This window comes from Acyrthosiphon pisum, chromosome A2 (assembly GCF_005508785.2).
Source record: "Acyrthosiphon pisum isolate AL4f chromosome A2, pea_aphid_22Mar2018_4r6ur, whole genome shotgun sequence".
Lineage (NCBI taxonomy): Eukaryota > Metazoa > Arthropoda > Insecta > Hemiptera > Aphididae > Acyrthosiphon > Acyrthosiphon pisum.
The window spans coordinates 63,664,109-63,683,351 of record NC_042495.1 but is presented as its reverse complement, the minus strand read 5'-3'; the positions used below and the strand labels follow the sequence as shown (position 1 = coordinate 63,683,351).

The following is a 19,243-nucleotide window of genomic DNA, read 5'->3' as shown; positions in this document are numbered from 1 at the left end:
GAGTGGCTAGATTGTCGAAAGTGTCCGGTATTTATACCCTCTTCGACAACCTAGCCCATCGCTGATTGGTCCGTGTTTCTCGTTCTGACAGATGAAAAGCACACCGTTGTCTTGTCATTTCCCTTTGTCTGGTGTGGTTTTCATCCGTCAAACCGTTTTACTTTATCCAATCGTGTTTGTTGGTCTTGATACAGACCTTTTTCGTTGTTGTTGTTGTTTTGTTCCGTAACAAATAGTAAGTTATATTTTAATAGTCCTTCGCCATTTAATTATTTTGTTCATCACACTTATTGTTTTTTTTTTAAGAAACAACTCCTTGCCAAGTAAATAAAATATTATTGAAACAAAATAAGTTTACTTAAATTCAATATACTTAGCATTTATTAATGATATCAGTATATTACATCTTTATAGTGCTTAAAGATCTTTTATTTTTTTTACTTAGCCATTTTTACACATAGTTTACGAAGGGTTTTTGTTGTGATTATATTATTAGGAGATCATACACCATTGTAATAATATTACAAGCACCACAAGCCGTTCACATCCTTTCCTCAGTCCTCTTGTTTTATTATATTATACCCTTTTATATTAATATGTGTTATTATAATTTATAAACCTATTACACAGTATATTATATCTTATATTATACGGTATATTTGTACCTAAACCAAATAATGGAGAAAATAGAAGTTAGTTATTAATTATTATTGTCTATAACTATCATATTATTTACAATATTTTTTTTGATAAATTTCTTTTTTAAATTGTAATTTGTTTATAATATAATGTATATTTTTTTATTTAAGCTATATAAATGTAAAATGTATAACTAATAAAGTAACAATGAATACTTAATTGGACCTAATTCAAATAATTTCAGATTCATCAACATGCAAATTTCTACGCGAGTATCAAAATGTAGACGAGAAAGATTATAAAGGTAATTATAGGTATTAAACTGTTTACAAAACATAAGTCTCACATTTAATGTAGAGTATAAGGTTTGCAAACATTAAAAATAATTAGGTTGCCAATACCATGGGTACTATAATAGTATTATTGTTGACAGCCACTCATTCGATGTCAGGGAACAAATTTTTTTGGCTTAAGTATGTTTCCAAGCAATGGAATTGTCGTTATAATTGCTGGCTTCTTAATTTAGATTTACAATACGGCTTTGTGGACACGGGAATGCTTTTTGGTTTTTTAATTTTGTCCATTTTTATCAACTACCTATGTAGGTACATCTTAAATATGGTAGGCCTCAGTCTTGTTATGAATACTTTTCAAATGTATTCAGATTTCAGAATACGTATTTAAATACTTAATGTAATTTGTATTTAAAATACGTATTCGAATAATTTCTTTTAAAAGTATTAAATGCAAATACATTTTAATAGTATTCAAAATACTTAGACAAATACTTTTTTTTAAGTTCAATAATATTATTGTTGATATAAATTTTTTTTAGTTCTTCATGCATTTTTATATTTTCTTCTGTGTAGGTTGTTGTTGGATAATTTTTTTTATCTAGGCATTTAAGAGATATTTTAGTCCATTTCCTTTCAGGCATAATATCACCACCTAAATTATATGGGCTAAATTGCTGCAATGGAAGGATCCTAAGGCCAATTTATATTTTGTATCCACTGTTGCTCATACTATTTATTGATCCTAGTATTTAGTGTAGCATAGGATACTGAGACATAACTGACCCATTATTTCAAAATGTATCAATGTTTTTGAAAATATTTTATTACATGGTTTCAAGTCATTATAAAACGATCTTTTTTTAAAAAAAAAAAATCATAGTATTAACTTTTTTTTATAACTTTTTTTTTCATTTTTTATCCCGCGGCAACTTAGGCCATTGAGAGAGGGGTAGAACAGTAAGTTTTTAGAACGGTAGGTGAGTGTTACACGTGGGTGTATTTTTGGCAGAATTTCGAATGGGGCACCCGTAGGTTTCTGCCATGCCCCGGAGTGGGGGATGGCGGCACTTGTTCTCCGGACACCGTGACTTGCCCGGAGAAAAATGCCGCCCAGTGGCCGGGAATCGAAACCGCAACCGGCAGCGCCGCAGCCGACGCGTTGGACCGCTCGGCCACCTCGTCCCCCTTTTATAATTTTATAAATATACATAGGTATACATATTATATGTACACATATAAATATTATATATATATTATAAATGCTGAGTTAAACTGAGTAAAAATTATTGTTTTCAAAATAAATTACTTTTTTAATAATTAGTTTAGGTTCATGAAAAAATAGAAGTATATTTACATTAAATATCACAACAAGAATTTTTATAAGTATTAATTAATATGAAATACTTGTTGAATATCATTGACACTTCGTGACCATTGTAATTTTATACTAAATAAATCGAATGAATAATTTTGGTTAGAATTTCTATCAATTAGGGAAAATTAAGTAGTATATAGTCATATTTCATCGCATTTAAACATTTTTATTTATTATTATCTTGTATTTATGTACACAACTATGTTAAGAGTTTATTAGAATTAAATATAAAATGAGTAAAAACTGAGGTTTGTAAATAATATTATGTATCTTTTTATAGAATCTAAATTTACTGTTGACGATTTCTGTAAGCATACATTAATAGTTATTTATAATATTATATTTAAAAAATGTCTAATGTATGGGATACCTTAGGTAACGGGTATGACAATCCTGCTTACTTCAGTCACCGAGGTAAATGTGTAACCTGGAAATCTAGAAACACCTCAGGCCAGTATAAGCGATCCAACCACTGAAGTATCTTCACCAAAAAGGATTTTCGATGAGTCCCCATTACTATAAAACACTCTTCTATTAAGAAACTCAAAATAAGCCTTGGACACCGTACATAAAAGATTCCCAAAGACTATATAATAAACCCAAAATATATATAATATATAAATAGTAGGTATTCTTGTTGTATTTCTTAGAAGGTAGTGTATTCACACTCGTATTAACATTAAACAATGGTAGAAAGAGAATCCTTCGGAAAATCTGGTGGTTGTAAAAAAGTTCAAATCCAAAGTATTTCATACTACGTAATGTGAATATGTGATTTAGACAATTATATTATTAGGATATTAAGCACCATTCTAATAATATTACAAGCCTTTCACATCCCTTCATACTGTTTTATTATAATATACTCGTTTATAATATTAATATATTGTGTTAATGTGTTATAATAAGCCTATGTCGCAGTCTATTATATATTATATTATTTGGTATATTAGTACCTAAATCAAATACCGAATGAAAATGAAATAATATTCTAATTAGTTATTATTGTCTATAACTATAATTTTATTTATAGTATTGATTTTCCATAATTTTTTCTTTAAATTGTAAACCGTTTTATAATTCATGTATATTTTTTACTGTGTCTAGTGACCCTTCTTAAATATAAAATGTATAACTAATAATAGGTATAAAGTAACAATGAATACTTAATTGGACTTAATTCATATTATTTCAGTTCCATTATGCAATTTTGTTCAAAATTATAATAAAAATGAAGGTAATTAGGTATTAAACTGTTAACAAAACATAAATCTCATACGTACTATAGAATAGGTACCTATATTATAATATTTATGCTCTAATAAAACTATGAACCGGCACCTATACTATTATATATGATCTATAATAGATGTTGTATTCAACCAAAATAAAAAAATTAATTTGATTAAATTGTTATTTTTAGATGTTCATCAATTACCAGATCCATTTTGCATTGAATTCAGCAATGAGTATTGACTCTGAGTAAGCAACATTTTAATGTTATTAGATATTTACAGATCACAAAAAAAAATGGAACAAATTCACTTTACCACGCAGCTCAGTAATTTCGATTTTTTTTTTTTTTAAAAAAACGTGTTTTTCAACGCTGATTTTGAAACTGTTTGAATTTTTTTGCGGAAACCATTATTTTGGCAAGAGTAAATTAATAGAACGATTAACAGACGGATGTCTCGATGGCTAGCATAAAGATATAAGTACATATATGTATAGACCAGAGGTTCCCAAACTTTTTATTGTACGACCCATTTTGAGAATTTTTTTAAATTTGGCGACCCACAATACATTGAATGACCTTTTTTTTTTGTTTAGGTATTTAGGTACTTACTAACACTAATTTGTTTCAGATAAATCGCTTTCTTTTCAATAGGTATAACTATTAATCTGTTTGATATGGTGCGCTGTAAACTCGTAATCGTCAATCTCGCATATAACTGATATAACGATTAACGAAAAACTGTATTTGAAATTTGAACATCAACGAAAAATATGTATTATATCAAATTATAGCGCGACCCACCAAAAATATAATCGCGACCCACTTTTGGGTCGCAACCCACAGTTTGGGAACCTCTGGTATAGACTATAGTAGCTCCATTCAACCTGCCGGCACCAGTCGGCAAATTTGAATAATACTACTCCGCGCGGCAGTATACCTATAGTAGTGCTGCGCGCATGTGCGAATAAACGTAAAATCGCAAACTTTTGGAGGCTATAACTTCCAAAATAATGGTTTCCGCAAAAAAATTCAAACAGTTTCAAAATCAGCGTTGAAAAACACATCTTTAAAAAAAAAAAATCAAAATTCGTGAGGTGCGCGGTATTGCGGTAAAGTGCATTTTAGCCAAAAAAATTGTGTATTTTGTGATAGGATTATTAAAATCATGGTAGGTAAACAATATATTACATTATTACATAATATTAAACGAAAAGTTGAAAAATGATTAGCTTGTGTTCAATTGTATTTTATTTTAATTTAATTTTACTTACATTACGAGCTGTTGCCCAAGGTACGCAGTTTGTTGAAATAAGCCATTATATACCTACACATTTTACCTATTGCGCTCTCATAATCAGATACAATTTGAGAATATCCAAATCCTGTTTAATAGAGAATATAAATAACTAATAAGAACTACATGATTTACCCGGTCAAAGGCTTTAGAGATGTCCGCATAGGTAGCGTCGACTTGTGAATAGTTTTCGAATGCGCTTAAAATTAAATTATTAAATGAAATGCTATTAAGAATGGAATTTAAAAACTATATCTTATATTTTATGTACTTACTGATGGAATATTTATAAAAATACTCTATTTCAAAGAAGTTTGGAAAAAAATCCCGACGGAAGTCGGAAACGCATCATGGTTCGCACACGTACAGTCACGTTGGCTGCTGTCATTCGCGGCCGAATATTGCAGTCAATCAGAGCAGTCCTACCGTTCCTCCGGTACTGCGCAGTATTTTCAAAATTATTTGGAATAGAGTATAGCTCCAATGCTATCTGTACTGTTTAACTGTACATTTCCAAATTGTTTTGATTAGAGTGATTAGACCGACGTATTTAAATAAATTTAATTAAAATTGTGTATTCTTGTTGGGTTTTACAGTAGGTACCTTGTAAGTTACAATATTTATTACATATAATATTAGATAGAAAACATACACCTTAAAAGAATAATACATTAAACATAATATAACAGGGGTGGCTACTAACTTTAACTTTGGGAGCCGAAAATTTATAAAGCTAATTTGAGGCGAGCCACATTGTAAGGCGATGTTTATGAAATGAAGACACATTTTTCATTTTAAATCAAATGAAGGAACGTTTATTTTTTACATTACATAAAACATTATTATTATTGACATACTTATTAACATTATTATTGATTTATTTATGAGAAGTGATTTTTCGAGTGTTCATTTTTTCTGTAAGCTTTTTGAAATCTGGCTGATAATTTGTAAGCGCAGTTCGCACAACTTCACTTAAATGTTCATCAGTTAGTTTAGATCGATATTTAGATTTAATGTATTTAAGCGTTGAGTACAATGATTCACACACAAAAGTAGTGCTAAAGATTGAAATAAGTCTCATAGCACACTTTTTTGTATGTGATTATTTTTTTTTCTGGGACATTTTTCCAAAATTCTATGGTAGAAACGCCACTTCGTTCAAGTCCTTTTAGTCTTTCGTCCTCTTGCAGTTCTAGTAACTCCAACTCTACAGCTGCTGTATCCTTTGTTATTGGTGATGAAATAGGACAGCCATCGCTCACAACATCAATAGCAAAAGGATTTTCCAGGAATGAAAATGAAGGTTTAAGTGATCTTAAATCATTAAATCTGCGATTGATTTCTTCAGCAAGGCCTGACATCTTATTCATATATTCTTCAGTTTCCACCGGAATGTCGGGAAAGCTTTCACTTATTTTCTTCAAACATTTGAAGTGAGCAAATGTTTTTGTCTGAAGGTCTTTTGTAAAAAGCTTTAACTTGTGATGAAAGCTAAATACGGTTTGGGCCAAATCAGAAATAAGTTTTTCCTTTCCTTGTAAAGATTTATTTAGAGTTTGTAAATACTGAACCACATCTGTAAAAAAAGCCAAATCTAACAACCACTGGGTTTCATTAAGTTCAGGAAAAGATTTTCCTTTTTCTTCCATAAACTGTTTGATTGGATCAAGTAACTCAAAAAAACTGCCAAGAACATTGCTTATTGATAGCCATCTCATTAAGCAGCACCAAGATACATCATTAGGTAACTCATAGTTGTTCATATTTTCTATAAAAGATATTATTAAAAGCCAAGATGAAGCCAGCTTCAGTTGTTAAATCTGCTTCCTTGGTAAAAATTGACGTAACTCTACTCTGACCATGAAGTTTTTCTTTGAGTGATTTCAGTTTGGTTTTCCTTAACTGAGAGCCAACATGAAAATCTTTATTAAAACCACTGTGGTTACTGTCATGATGGCGTTTTAGATCACTGGCCTTGAACTGTGACAAAGTTACTTGACATTAAAGACACATTGGCTGATCGTTTCTTTCTACAAAAAGATATTCTTCCTCCCAGTCTATATTAAAAGCTCGATTCTCCTCTTCATATTTACGCTTCTTAGATAACATCGTAACTGTTCGGACACTAGGCTACAACTGTGTTGAAACAGCACACAACAACTGCACACAGAAAAATATTGGTGTTCGGTACTCTCTACTGCCTATACGTGAACGTAACTAACATTAACGTGGCAACGCGATAACGGAAATCATGTTGTTATCGCCATCGTCTGACGTGGTCGTAACACACCGTGACTATTTTTGGCTACACATACTGAAAGCACCGCAGCCGTGCCAATCTATATCTAATAACGACTGTAATGATAACGAAATCGACGGCAATAAAAATGCTATCTAACGTTTCTAACGATTCTAACAAATTATATATTTATTAAGTTAAGTCTAAATTTAGTTTAAGAGCCGCATGCGGCTCGCGAGGCTAGTTGTGGCCACCCCTGTAATATAACATGAAAATTCAAAAATCTTGAAAAATAATTAGATACATTTAATTATTTAAGAATTTAATATTTTTAGTAAAAAACAATTTAATACGTAGAAATAAAGTCACAGATTCCAAGTATTAAATTTAGTTGTGTATTTTGGTTGATCAAAAAAAAAAAAATAATAATAACCTGGTTTTAGTACATTCATACATAATATATTAGTATCTATTATACATATATAATTAACTATTAATCGGTAATATAATATTATAATGTATTCAACCCAAAATAGAAAAAGTTTAATTAAATCAAACTGTTATTCTTTTATTTTTAGATCATCTTATTACCTCCAGCTGGATATTTAATTTCCATAGGATACAATGGAATTATTTTTACATAATATAATAATAAATAAGTTATTTTATTATAATACATAACTTTACTATTCACATATCAAAATGCATTTTCTAGATGTACGTAATCATATTGTTTAAAATTATCAAGTATAATAAACACACACACATAATGAAATACTCTCTTCTTTATTTTTTAAGTCACAATGCATGCCTAATGTGCTCACCAAATTAATTATTATCTACACCAATTTAATTCTGTAACTAGTCATGTATAAAAAATGAGTGTTTGTTTATTCATTCAGAATTTTAACGAATTATAAGGTCCGAGTGGCGAGTACAATATACTTTTATAATAGTACTGAGTTATTAGGTTTTACTAGATTTAGATTATTCAGAACTCAGTGGCCCAAATAGGAAAAATGTTTAGGGGGGGCTCAAGCCCCAACACATTTTTTTTTTAAATTATAATTTATAGATACATACTTTTAAGAATGGTGCACTTTTCTATTTTGAGAGGGCTTTGGGTGATTTTGAGGGGCTAAGCCCCCCCCCCCTATTTGCGCCACTCTCAGAACTAATAGAAATATAAATACCTACGTGTAAATGTGTTAGAGATGGAGGGGTCTTGAATCATGATAGCAGTAACACTAGTAAGACAGACATTATGTCCAGGGCCGTATTTAAACATTTTGCGCCCCGGGGCAACATATTAATGAGACAACCCTCTAAAAAGTTATTCTTTAAAATGTAAGGTACCTATTATTTTAAGTCATAATTTATGACTCATAAATGTGGTTAGATTTTTTTTTTTGGAAACCTTTGTTTTTCAATGAGTTAAGAACAATCAATGCAAACAGAATTTGTCGATCGGACTTAGTTTCAAAGTTATACACGAGTTTGCGAATTCCCATCCATCGGGGTTTTTTTTTATTACATTTCTTTATTAACAATATAATAAACAGTAAGTACAATAAGTAATTTGTGATTTCACCAAAATTATAAGGATAAAAAACTCACATTTACAAAAAAAAAATTAAAAATATTACTTTTAGTATTTTAATAATAAGATTTTAAGATTTTGAAGTTTTTTTAATCTTATAACTTCTACAGAAAATTCGACCAACTTTTTTTATAGTTCCATCATTATTCATTGAGCGTGGAAAACACACATTTTGAAGAAAAAATTCACGAAAATCGATTTCCATAGCTAAACTCCATTCCTTCCAATATTTCATATTTTCATTTATTAGTTATCTCTTAATTCTCTAGTAAAACCAATGTTAAATAAACATATTATAGTTTTTATAAAAAAAAGTATACCGTATACTTAAGTAAAATAAAAATTATTGCACATATTAAAAGATTTGAAAGATTTGAAATAATTTTAAATTGAAAGAATCATTTGACATCATATTGGAAAGAATCTAGTACCGTTGGTATCCGAGTAGTTATGGTTTATACTTAATACCAGTGGCGTATTAAGGGGGGTGGCCCCCTAGGCCAGGGCTCATAGTGAAATTGCAGGTTCAATCAAACCATTGCATGTATATTTGCACTGTTTACAGTTTTTCACCATGATTAAGTTAGCCGGTTGATTAAAATCGTTTTTGAGGAATCAACAAGGAAATGTTATATTGTCAGTATTTGCTTTGATGACTTATTGACTTTGATGTTAAATTCATAGTAAAATAACATCAAAATATATAAATGACACTGTCATTATTTTTAAAAAAAGAACCAAAAAATTAATTTTATTTAGGAATTATAAAATTAAATTGCGCAATTTATATTTGTACTGTATATATTTAAATGCCATAATTATATAACCACCCTAAAAAATGTATAATTATGGCCATGTTAGTCGTGCTATGCTTGTCTAGTGATGACTGATAAATCGGCCCATAGTGAATATAATTCGTATATACGCCACTGCTTAATACTCATATATACTCAAAAATAAATTATAAACTTAAAAAAATGTAATATTTATTTTAATTGCATTTTTTCTGATCTTAGTTTTATTAATCATAACTCATAAGTTTTTATCAATCAAGACGTAGGTATTACGTTTACGTAAAAGTAAAATAAACATTATTATTATGCTGTGTTTTACTTATTTACAAAATACAAAAACGCTAGCTGCGGGCTGCTATCATGTCGTTATGAGTTATCCAATGAATTTTTATTGTTAGTATAGATTTGAGAGAACATCATCCTAAAATAAACTTTGGAGAAATCTTCACCAAATCACAATACATAAAGAAAAATACATTTTACATAATTCTAAAGTTATAACTATGTTGGGAAAATAATAAAAAAAAAGTTCATGAAAATTTACCGCCCCCCAAGTTCGGGCCTGATTATGTCCCTCATACTATGATTGCTTAACAATCGGTAGAACAAATATTTATCAAATTGTCTATATCTTAGAAACATATTTTATTAATAGTGTAATGACAATCGTTACAATAGGATAAGTATATATAGCAGGGGTGGCCAAACCGCGGCTCTCGTCATGGACTTTTGCGGCTTGCATCCTAACGTTTAACGTTACATTAGACGTAAATTAACGTAAGAGCCAAGATGTAAAAAAAAAAAGTCATATTATTATTATATGTATAATAATATGACCTTTTTTTTTCATCTTGGCTCTTCCATATTTATTAATATATTTGGTGGCTCGCGAGTCTCTCCTCGCTGGCCACCCCTGATATATAGTACAGTAGACGCCGCTTATAAGACTCACGGATATAAGGTTCAGTCGCTTATTAGACTTAAAATCGTCTGGAACAGTTCGGACGTACCAAATACATTAAAAAAAAATCGGTTATAAGGCTCAACACTTCGGTTATAAGACTCAAATTTCATGAAATAAGTAGTAGAAAATAAACTTTTTTGGTTATAATTTAGAAATAAATTGTTATTGAAAAATTAAATAATATTCGTAAATAATATTTTAATATACAATACGAATACGAACAGTATATTTTCGGAACATTAGAACAAAATAAAAAACAAACTAAAATTACAAATTGTTTTCAAAAATAATTTTTATATGTAATATTTACCTATTAGAATTTTAGTTTTTTTATCAAGATTATTATAAATTATTCAATAATAAAGTATGTAATATGTGTTAATGTATTAAAATCAAAGCAAAACATGTAGTAAAATAAAATTTATAAATACGTAATTAATTTTTTTAATCGATCATTTAAATCTTAATACATATTGTGAGTTAGTTTGTTTTACACTAAAATAGTTTTACGTATGTATTTAAATAAACAGTTAATAGGTACCGTCAAATGCATTTTCAGCGGTGTAAAATCGTCGATTTTCATTCCTTTCGAGTTCCAACTCTTCAAGATTTCTAATCATTTGCAAATGATTTAAATTAAGTAATAAATCCATAATTTTCACTTAATTATTTTAATTATGCTCTAAAGAATAAATTAAATAAGAATTAATAGTAAAAAAATTGTTTTATGACATTTAACACTACGAGTCGTGATAAGGAAAAAACGAATAACTAATCTAAAATGCTATTAGATTACTAAATGAGCAACCTAATATAGTAATCGAATAATTAGTTTACTTATTCGATTACTAATCATTAGATTGAATTCAAAAACACCATTTTGTATACTTAATCGAATAGATGATCGAAAATGAACGTATTAGATCATTAATACGATTCGATTAAGTTCAAAAATAAACCCCCTGGTCCCAAATTGAGTCTTATAAGCGGCGTCTACTGTATATACCATCGTCAGACCTAATCAAGATATACACGTTACATGCTGAAACTGTTGATGAATTGTGGCAGTTTTCTGAGTGCAATATGGGAATTATTTGCGGAAACTTAAATTTACCAAATGTTAATTGGCTTAACAGTGTTTCAGGACTATCATTATCGGGTAGGTATTAAAAATGATAAAGTCGTGGCAATAGTTGATGAATTTCGTTTCTTAAATTTCTCCCAAAACATTATAAACCAAATTAGTTCTCTTTTAGACCTTGATGTTATAACTGCAGGATAAGACGTAGAAGACGTAGTTGAGATTTACAGAGATTCTTTAGTTATGCCAGATAAATTTTCTCTTTCATTGTGTATTACATAATTCATGCCCGAAGTTTTACCTGTACTAAAAGATCATCATTAATTTCGAAATTCTAAACGTGCAGATCTTAACTCGACTAATAATGTTCTGAGTACCATTTACTGGGGGTCCGGAGATGTGAAGTAAATGATCTTGGAATTGAAATTGCAACTAGTTGCCTACAAGAAATTGTATTAATGCTAATTGAGTAACATGTACCTGATTGTGTATTTCATCGCACGACTTTCTCTTTATGGGCAACGTAGTCTGAATTGAAAAATTTAATTATTGAGAAAAAAGTTACAAACGAAAATCTAAAAAAGTTTGGTACTATAAGTTATGGTTATAAATTTCATTTGTTGAGTGCAAAAGTCAAAGCTGAGTTAAAACTTAGATATAGGTCCTACCTGGCTAATGTTACACTGTTTTTATCTTATGTTATTATAAGCATAAACATTAGGTAATCATAACCACTAACCAGGGCTCAGAACTTATAGCTCTAAAAAGGTTTTTATAATAAGTATTTATTAAATTAAATACAGAAATCTTAGGACAGAATGAAAAGTCTCTGCCCGAGGATTAGTTTATTATACACTGTTTAAAATTACTGGGATGAACTTGGTCCGGCGGCGTAGTGAAGTGCGCGGACTCCACGACCAGGTTCTACATAATATGTGGGATGTTAGACTAATTCTAATTCTGCTATGGACAGAGTCCTGACGTCGTGTATTGATGCAGAGTCTATGTGGCTAACAGATACCTACAAGGCTACACTGCTACACGGTAGAGTCTAGGAGGTGGATAAAACAGATGTTGTTATTACAAAAGGTAAATGTATCGCTAATTCTCAGAATAGACGAATTTTGTTCATGAACATTTTGTATTATAAATTATAATACCTATAGTATAGGTCTTATATACTATATAATATACCTACCTATTGTTATATTCTATAGTATTTATAATTGGCGAAGGTTATACCCATAGGCGTAAATAGTGTTTGAAATTTGGGGGGGGGGGGCTGTATAACTACAAATGTCTACAAAATATATAGCTATTTATAATTATAATTTTATTAAAATATATATCAATAACGAATTGACAAATAATTAAACTAATAGTTGAAAATTGTATTTATTTGTTCAATTTAATGTTCAATAACTGCATATATAACATATTAATGAAGTATAATATTAAAATATGATAATAATATTAGCTTGGATTATCTATAAAATAATAATAATATATTCCACCTAATTTATGTTATTATGAACATTATATTTAAATCTTAAATACATCTTAAAATATTTAGTAACACATTTAAATATTTTACACATATTTTACATGGGGGCATTAAAACTATAGTCCGGCTCACGAAAAGTGAGCGTTCAAGGTCGACGTTCTGAGTTTAAATATTGGGTTTTCGGATTTGTAGTATTGTTTGGTCATGCAACTAGGTTACAGTTTTAAAAATCACGCCAATATGTTTGACAATCACTTATTAAACTCAGCCCGTGATCTTGAACGCTCACTTTTCGGGAGCCGGACTCATGGACTTATTATTAAGACATATTATAGAAATCACTGAACTCTATAAATGTCGCCTATACATACCACCTATGCCCTATGCTTATTGTACACTGAACACCACGATTTAAGATATTATCTTAAATCGTGCTGAACACTAACGGAATCAAAATGGTGGACCTCGATATAGGGACACTTTTAAACACATGAATTATAATATACAATGCGCCTTCCATGTATAGAGTTCGGTGATTTTTATAGTCGGTAAGTAATTCAAACTTATAACTATAATTTTTTTGGTTACTTTACATTATAACAATTTTTGTATAGGCCCACGCTGGAATTTTCATGACAGGACCTCATATCTATTAAATATCTTCTAAAGTTCTAACGAATATAACTTATAAACGAGATTTTCCAAATTTGAAAATTTTCCGTTTCACGGTCACCTGGTAGTCGAACGCGAACATTTTCCGCTGAATTTGTTATTTCAAATATTCAGGTTTTGAAAACCTTTTCACCCTATCTCTCACGATTTTTCCGGCAAAAAACTCGTAAAATCTGCGGTATTTTTAATTTTTGGAACTCTACAATAATTATTGTATGTACAATAATTGTTCAATACTATTTGAATTTTAAAATACATAATTTTGGGATAAAAATTGAAATGTAATGGCAGCAACTGTAACCATAGATTATACAACAATTAATTAGCCGTCTCCTTCTTGTCATGGAAGTCGGCCGCCGTTTACAAAACAGGCAATGTTTACAAAATAATATTATCATAGTATATATGTAAAGATAAATATATATGTATATAAATAAATGTAAAATAAATGTAAACATTGCCTGCTTTATAGATGGCGGCCGATTTCAACATATTGGTCACAACTGTAGGTTAGAGCATAGACCTTATACTAATAGACGGAACATCCAGGCGGGATGCTGGTGGGTGGTGCGGTCTGCGCTACAGTGATATATTATATATATTATATACAGTCAGTGGCGTGCCGAACATTCATTTTTTGAGGCAATTGCCTCAAGGGAAATTTGGGTGGGTGGGTGGGTGTGTTAGTGTAGATGTGCAACTTATACCTAAAAAAACTTAATAATATTTATTATTTTGAATAATAAAAAAAAATTGTGAAAAAACTGTTGGTGGTGGGGAGGGGGATCTAATTGTATAGTTTGCCTCAAGTCTGATTGTCAGTTCGACACGCCACTGTATACAGTAATATCACGGACTAAGATATACAGGACTGGTATCGACATGGTCGGGGGGTAGTAGAAGGCCGGTCCTCAAATGTTTCTAATGGTACAGGCACAGAATAGATGAAATTTCATCTATTCTGTGGTACAGGTGTGGTTACTAGCGCATTCTAGTAGCGTATATTGGCAACGTACTAAAATAATTATTTTTGAAATAATAATATATTAATATAATTATTGAAATTGTATTTATGAAACCTAATATAGTGGTTACTGGCTATTATATTTTGTAGACGTATCATCAGACTTAGTTGACTGTCGTAACGTTGGTTTGTGGTTCATCAACAAATACACAATACGTAAACAAATACACAATCTACAATTTTATTTCATTTCTATTATTTTAATAAAATAAACTAAGTTAGGTAATGTTTTTCATCAAATAATTATACCCTTAGTCATTAAAATAACTTATGTTAATTTTAAAGAAAATATCAAATTTAATAACTGCAAAAAGTTTGCCGGTGTAGATTGTACAATGAATATTATGATTAATGTGTAATTTCTAAAATAGATGGCGCTAGGTACTACACTTGTACCTTTGGAAACATTTAGGGATCACTGATAATGTTTTCGATACCAGTCCTGTATATCTTAGTCCGTGAGTAATATACAGAGTATTGTATCATCTAGTGCGCATGTGCGGTGTACGGTGTACTACCACAGAATATAATATGAAATAATTCATATATTCTGTGGTACTACCTTGATCAGCGCCGTCACGTTTGGACACCGGAACTACTACCACGTACCATCTATTAGTATAAGGTCTATGGGTTAGAGACGGTTAAAGACGGCTATCTAGTTGTTGTATATATCTATGACAGTAAAAAATGTTTGGTCCCCGATTTAAGCGTTTATTCCATGAGATTAATCTGGATATGATAAGCTGTTATCTCAGGGGAGCCAACTTACTGCCCGATGCCAGAGAAGTGGTATCAACTCTACAACCATAGAATGTTACAACCGTGGTGAAAACATCACGTTATCATTTATACCAAGGTATAAAATAATCTACCAGTCCAAAACTGTGGTCTAGTGAGTTTGTACATTGTTGTGCCGAATGCCGATGATAACAAAATTGCTTAAATGGTAGTTTGTTTACAATTATAGAAAACTCAAGAGTCAAGAGGCGAGAGATCTACAATTCATCTACATTCATAGGCAGTTTGCCATTACATGTAAACGTTTTTACTTTGTAATAGTTTCATGAATAATTAATATTAATGTTATTTTGTAAGTAATCAAAATTAATTATTGTATTAAAGGTTTTAAAATGTCGAATTTTCCGCCTACTCCTACCAACCCGAATGTACAAAATAGATTTGGTCAATACCCGAATCAAACGTATCCGGTTAGTATGCGTATATTTATATTTTATTATATTCGTCTGTAATGGCCATAATTATAATATAATACTGTATGTTTAATATAGATGCAGCAAAGGCCCGGCATGTACCAGCAAAGTGGTCCAATACCTCAAGGTGTACCACCCAATGCTATGATGGGAGCTCGTGGACCCCCCACTCAAGGATTTAGCCCTATGAGGCACGGTGCTGGCCCAATGGTACCGAGCCAGCCAACGCCTGGCAAACGACCCGCCGATAATCGAAATCCACCGCCTATGGTTAAAGGGTATGTGTTTTTAGAAAAAATTTAAGAATGTTATGTACATTTTTAATTCTATAAAACTTCATATTTTTTATCTTACCAAAATAACCACATAACAAATTATTGTTGTCAAGTAATAAATAATTAATATTCTTCTTTAATATGAACTGTATACAAATTTCTGTTTTAAATTACTTATGTTAAAATATTATTATTTATTTTCATACATTTACTTATACAAGTATATAACTATTTATTCAGTAAATTTGGTTAGTTCAAAAACTTATTACATAGGTACATTTACATAAGTATGGAATATGAATTAACACTCACTATACTCTGTTCAAAATGAGATCATTACTCCGCGGCGACCAGTTTTTGTTGGACGGCAGTCAGACGCCGTCCCCATTACGGCGACGCGTTGGGCACTGCCACGGAAAAAAGCCTCGCCCATGCGCACAACTAGGCCGCCGAGTAATGATCTCATTTTGAATAGAGTATAGATTAATTCAAATTAATATTAGGCCAATAATTGGTCCAACTAGGACCATTTAAAACTGCTCCTTTAACTTAAAATACATGTTAAATACAACTTAATATAGATATTTATTTCCCTTTTTGGAAATTACATTGTATTATGAACATTTCCTTTAGAATTGAATACAAGGAACTTAAAAAAAAAAAACCCGTTGATTAGTTTTCTGCCAAAGTTTGAAACTCAGTAAAAAAAAAAACGTCATGACCAATAATTTTTAGTTACATTGTCTTTACTTATATTTTAAAATTATATTATTTTCTATTAATTGATATACAAAGAAGTATGTCATTTTGGTACTTTCCTATACGAGACTACGGCTGTTATCTCGACTACCACCCAAGACTACCTCCGTTATCTCGACTCCCATGCTTATTTTGTGAAACATCACAATCCTTTTATCTAAGACTACCAAAATGGTACTTTCCAGTTATACGAGACTACCTTAATTTTCTTGCCTTCTTTGATATATTTTTATTAATATGTATTGTAGGGATGGTCAAAATGAAATTATATAAAAAAAAATTAAATACATAATAATTATTTGTAATGTACCAAATTTGCCGTGGCAAACACCAATTACAAAAACTAATAATATTCGTAATGATAGATATATAACAGGGGTGGCCAGCAAGATGAGACTCGCGAGCCACCAAATATATTAATAAAAATTGAAATGCCAAGATGTAAGAAAAAAAAAAAGGTCATATTATTGTATATTATGCGACCTTTTTTTTTTTGCTCTTAACGTTAATTTACGTCTAATGTTACGTTAAGATGCGAGCTGCAAAAGTCTATGACGCAAGTCGCAGTTTGGCCACCCCTGATATATAATATAATCGCAGCTTATTTAGTATTATTTTTATTCAGCTATAATATTAGCTAAGATAGATAGTCGCGATAACGGAAGTAGTCTTGGGTGGTAGTCGCAATAATAGCCGTAGTCTCGTATAACAGGAAAGTACCGTAATTTTTTTTAAATATTAAACAGTGAAAAATATATTTAAGTACCATTTATTTTTCTGCTGTGTTCCATAAAATCTTATAAAATTATTTGTAAATACATCCACTGTCATAGAAGCATAAAAACTCCAACACTATGTGTAATTAAAAAAGTGTGAATTTAATTAAAATGAACCCCCAGAAAACATGTTCATATAAAAAAATAAAATAGAAATTAAACTTTATTTACTGTCTTAATTTCATTAAAATGTACATTCTTACATGTCTAACCCAGTAAAAAATAAAAAAAGATTAGTTCATTAGTTTAAGAATACTTTTTTTTGGTTTTCATCTTATAATAATTATTTGTCTTCTAATATAACAACAGTGCTTATAATATTAAAGTAAATGCAATCAAATTAAATTTAGAATGATTAATATTCTTATTCCTTGTTGCGGCTATTGTTGATTACGTTTTTAATAAATAATAATAAACAATTGTTCTCATTTAGAGTTTAGCAGCACGGGGTGCCATCACTGGGTGACTTCCCAATTCCGTTAATCAAATCTTATCAAATTATTTACTTAATGTATAACATGTAAATATATGAATTTTTGTTCAATAAATAAAAATAAAAAAGAGTAGATGATTTGTCATTTATAATTTTTATTTTAACTTGACCACTATCCATTAATATAAAGAAATTTGTGAAAACAATTCGAAATAGAATAATGTTAAGTTAGATATTCTTTACTAAGGTCTATTAGTTATTAATGATTAATAAATTAATAACTTCTCGAGATTTATAAAAAAAAATTAATTTTTTTTAAATTTACTAATTCAACATTGTAGTTGTATTAGTTATTACTTATTAATAATATGTGTACAAAACTTTTCAATTTATTTAATGATGAAATTAATGTTCTAAAGTTATTATTTCTATTATTCGGTTTTTTAGAATATATTTTATATACCTTGTCATATAGAAAAATATTAACAATAAATCACTTTTACAGTGATTTTCCTCACAACATACAAGTTCAAAATAGCAGTATCGGGATGAGCAAAAAGAAGAAAAAATTAGCAGATAAAATATTGCCCCAAAAAGTGAGGGATCTTGTTCCAGAATCACAAGCATATATGGATCTTTTGGCATTTGAGAGAAAATTAGATTCAACAATCATGAGAAAACGATTAGACATACAAGTAAAATATCCTTAGTTTTATCTTAAGTTATTGATGACTAATAATGTTTCATTGTTATAATAATTATAGGAAGCATTGAAGCGTCCAATGAAACAAAAACGTAAATTGCGTATATTTATATCAAATACATTTTATCCAGCAAAAGAACCTGGAGAAAGTGAAGAAGGAAGTGTTGCCTCTTGGGAATTAAGAGTTGAAGGACGTTTACTAGAAGATTCTAAAAATGAACCAAATAAGGTAATTTTTAAATTTAGAGCACAGCGAGAAAGCTATAGTCCGCGACATGAAAAGTGGCCCCTGTGTACCCCGACCCGTTGCTGCTTCCCTACCCGTTAGCCATTAGTTCTCAACCTATACAGCGCGGGGGTCGCA

General features: G+C 30.1%; 3 protein-coding genes across 11 annotated transcripts in view; 2 read left to right on the top strand and 1 right to left on the bottom strand.

Moving 5' to 3' along the window:
* LOC100575094 overlaps positions 1 to 7,864 on the top strand; it is a 31,859-nt gene extending 23,995 nt beyond the window's left edge. Inside the window, exons 11-17 of one of the 9 annotated variants that reach the window (XM_016806605.2) lie at positions 884 to 943; positions 2,591 to 2,617; positions 3,506 to 3,547; positions 3,734 to 3,792; positions 4,700 to 4,715; positions 5,438 to 5,447; positions 7,659 to 7,864. In XM_016806605.2, coding sequence (XP_016662094.1) covers positions 884 to 943; positions 2,591 to 2,617; positions 3,506 to 3,547; positions 3,734 to 3,786 — 182 coding nt within the window. In that variant the 3' untranslated portion in view covers positions 3,787 to 3,792; positions 4,700 to 4,715; positions 5,438 to 5,447; positions 7,659 to 7,864. Of the gene's footprint in view, positions 1 to 883; positions 944 to 2,590; positions 2,618 to 2,685; positions 3,150 to 3,505; positions 3,548 to 3,733; positions 3,793 to 4,699; positions 4,716 to 5,437; positions 5,448 to 7,658 lie in introns of those variants that run through there. The other 8 variants (XM_016806603.2, XM_029489709.1, XM_016806604.2 and 5 more) reach the window with 8 other exon arrangements.
* On the bottom strand, positions 5,900 to 6,604 carry LOC103310167 (general transcription factor II-I repeat domain-containing protein 2-like). Its single transcript, XM_008187523.1, has one exon. The coding sequence runs from the start codon at positions 6,602 to 6,604 to the stop codon at positions 5,900 to 5,902; it is 705 nt and encodes a 234-aa protein (XP_008185745.1).
* Positions 7,865 to 15,620: 7,756 nt separating the features above from the next.
* Positions 15,621 to 19,243, top strand: part of LOC100164464 (brahma-associated protein of 60 kDa) — a 7,146-nt gene continuing 3,523 nt past the window's right edge. Inside the window, exons 1-5 of the mRNA XM_008187521.3 lie at positions 15,621 to 15,757; positions 15,845 to 15,930; positions 16,012 to 16,211; positions 18,682 to 18,871; positions 18,941 to 19,108. Coding sequence (XP_008185743.1) covers positions 15,853 to 15,930; positions 16,012 to 16,211; positions 18,682 to 18,871; positions 18,941 to 19,108 — 636 coding nt within the window. The 5' untranslated portion in view covers positions 15,621 to 15,757; positions 15,845 to 15,852. The remainder of the gene's footprint in view (positions 15,758 to 15,844; positions 15,931 to 16,011; positions 16,212 to 18,681; positions 18,872 to 18,940; positions 19,109 to 19,243) is intronic.

Bases quoted from the DNA above. Each gene is read 5' to 3' on its own strand.
- LOC103310167 (XM_008187523.1), bottom strand. From the start codon at position 6,604: ATGAACAACTATGAGTTACCTAATGATGTATCTTGGTGCTGCTTAATG.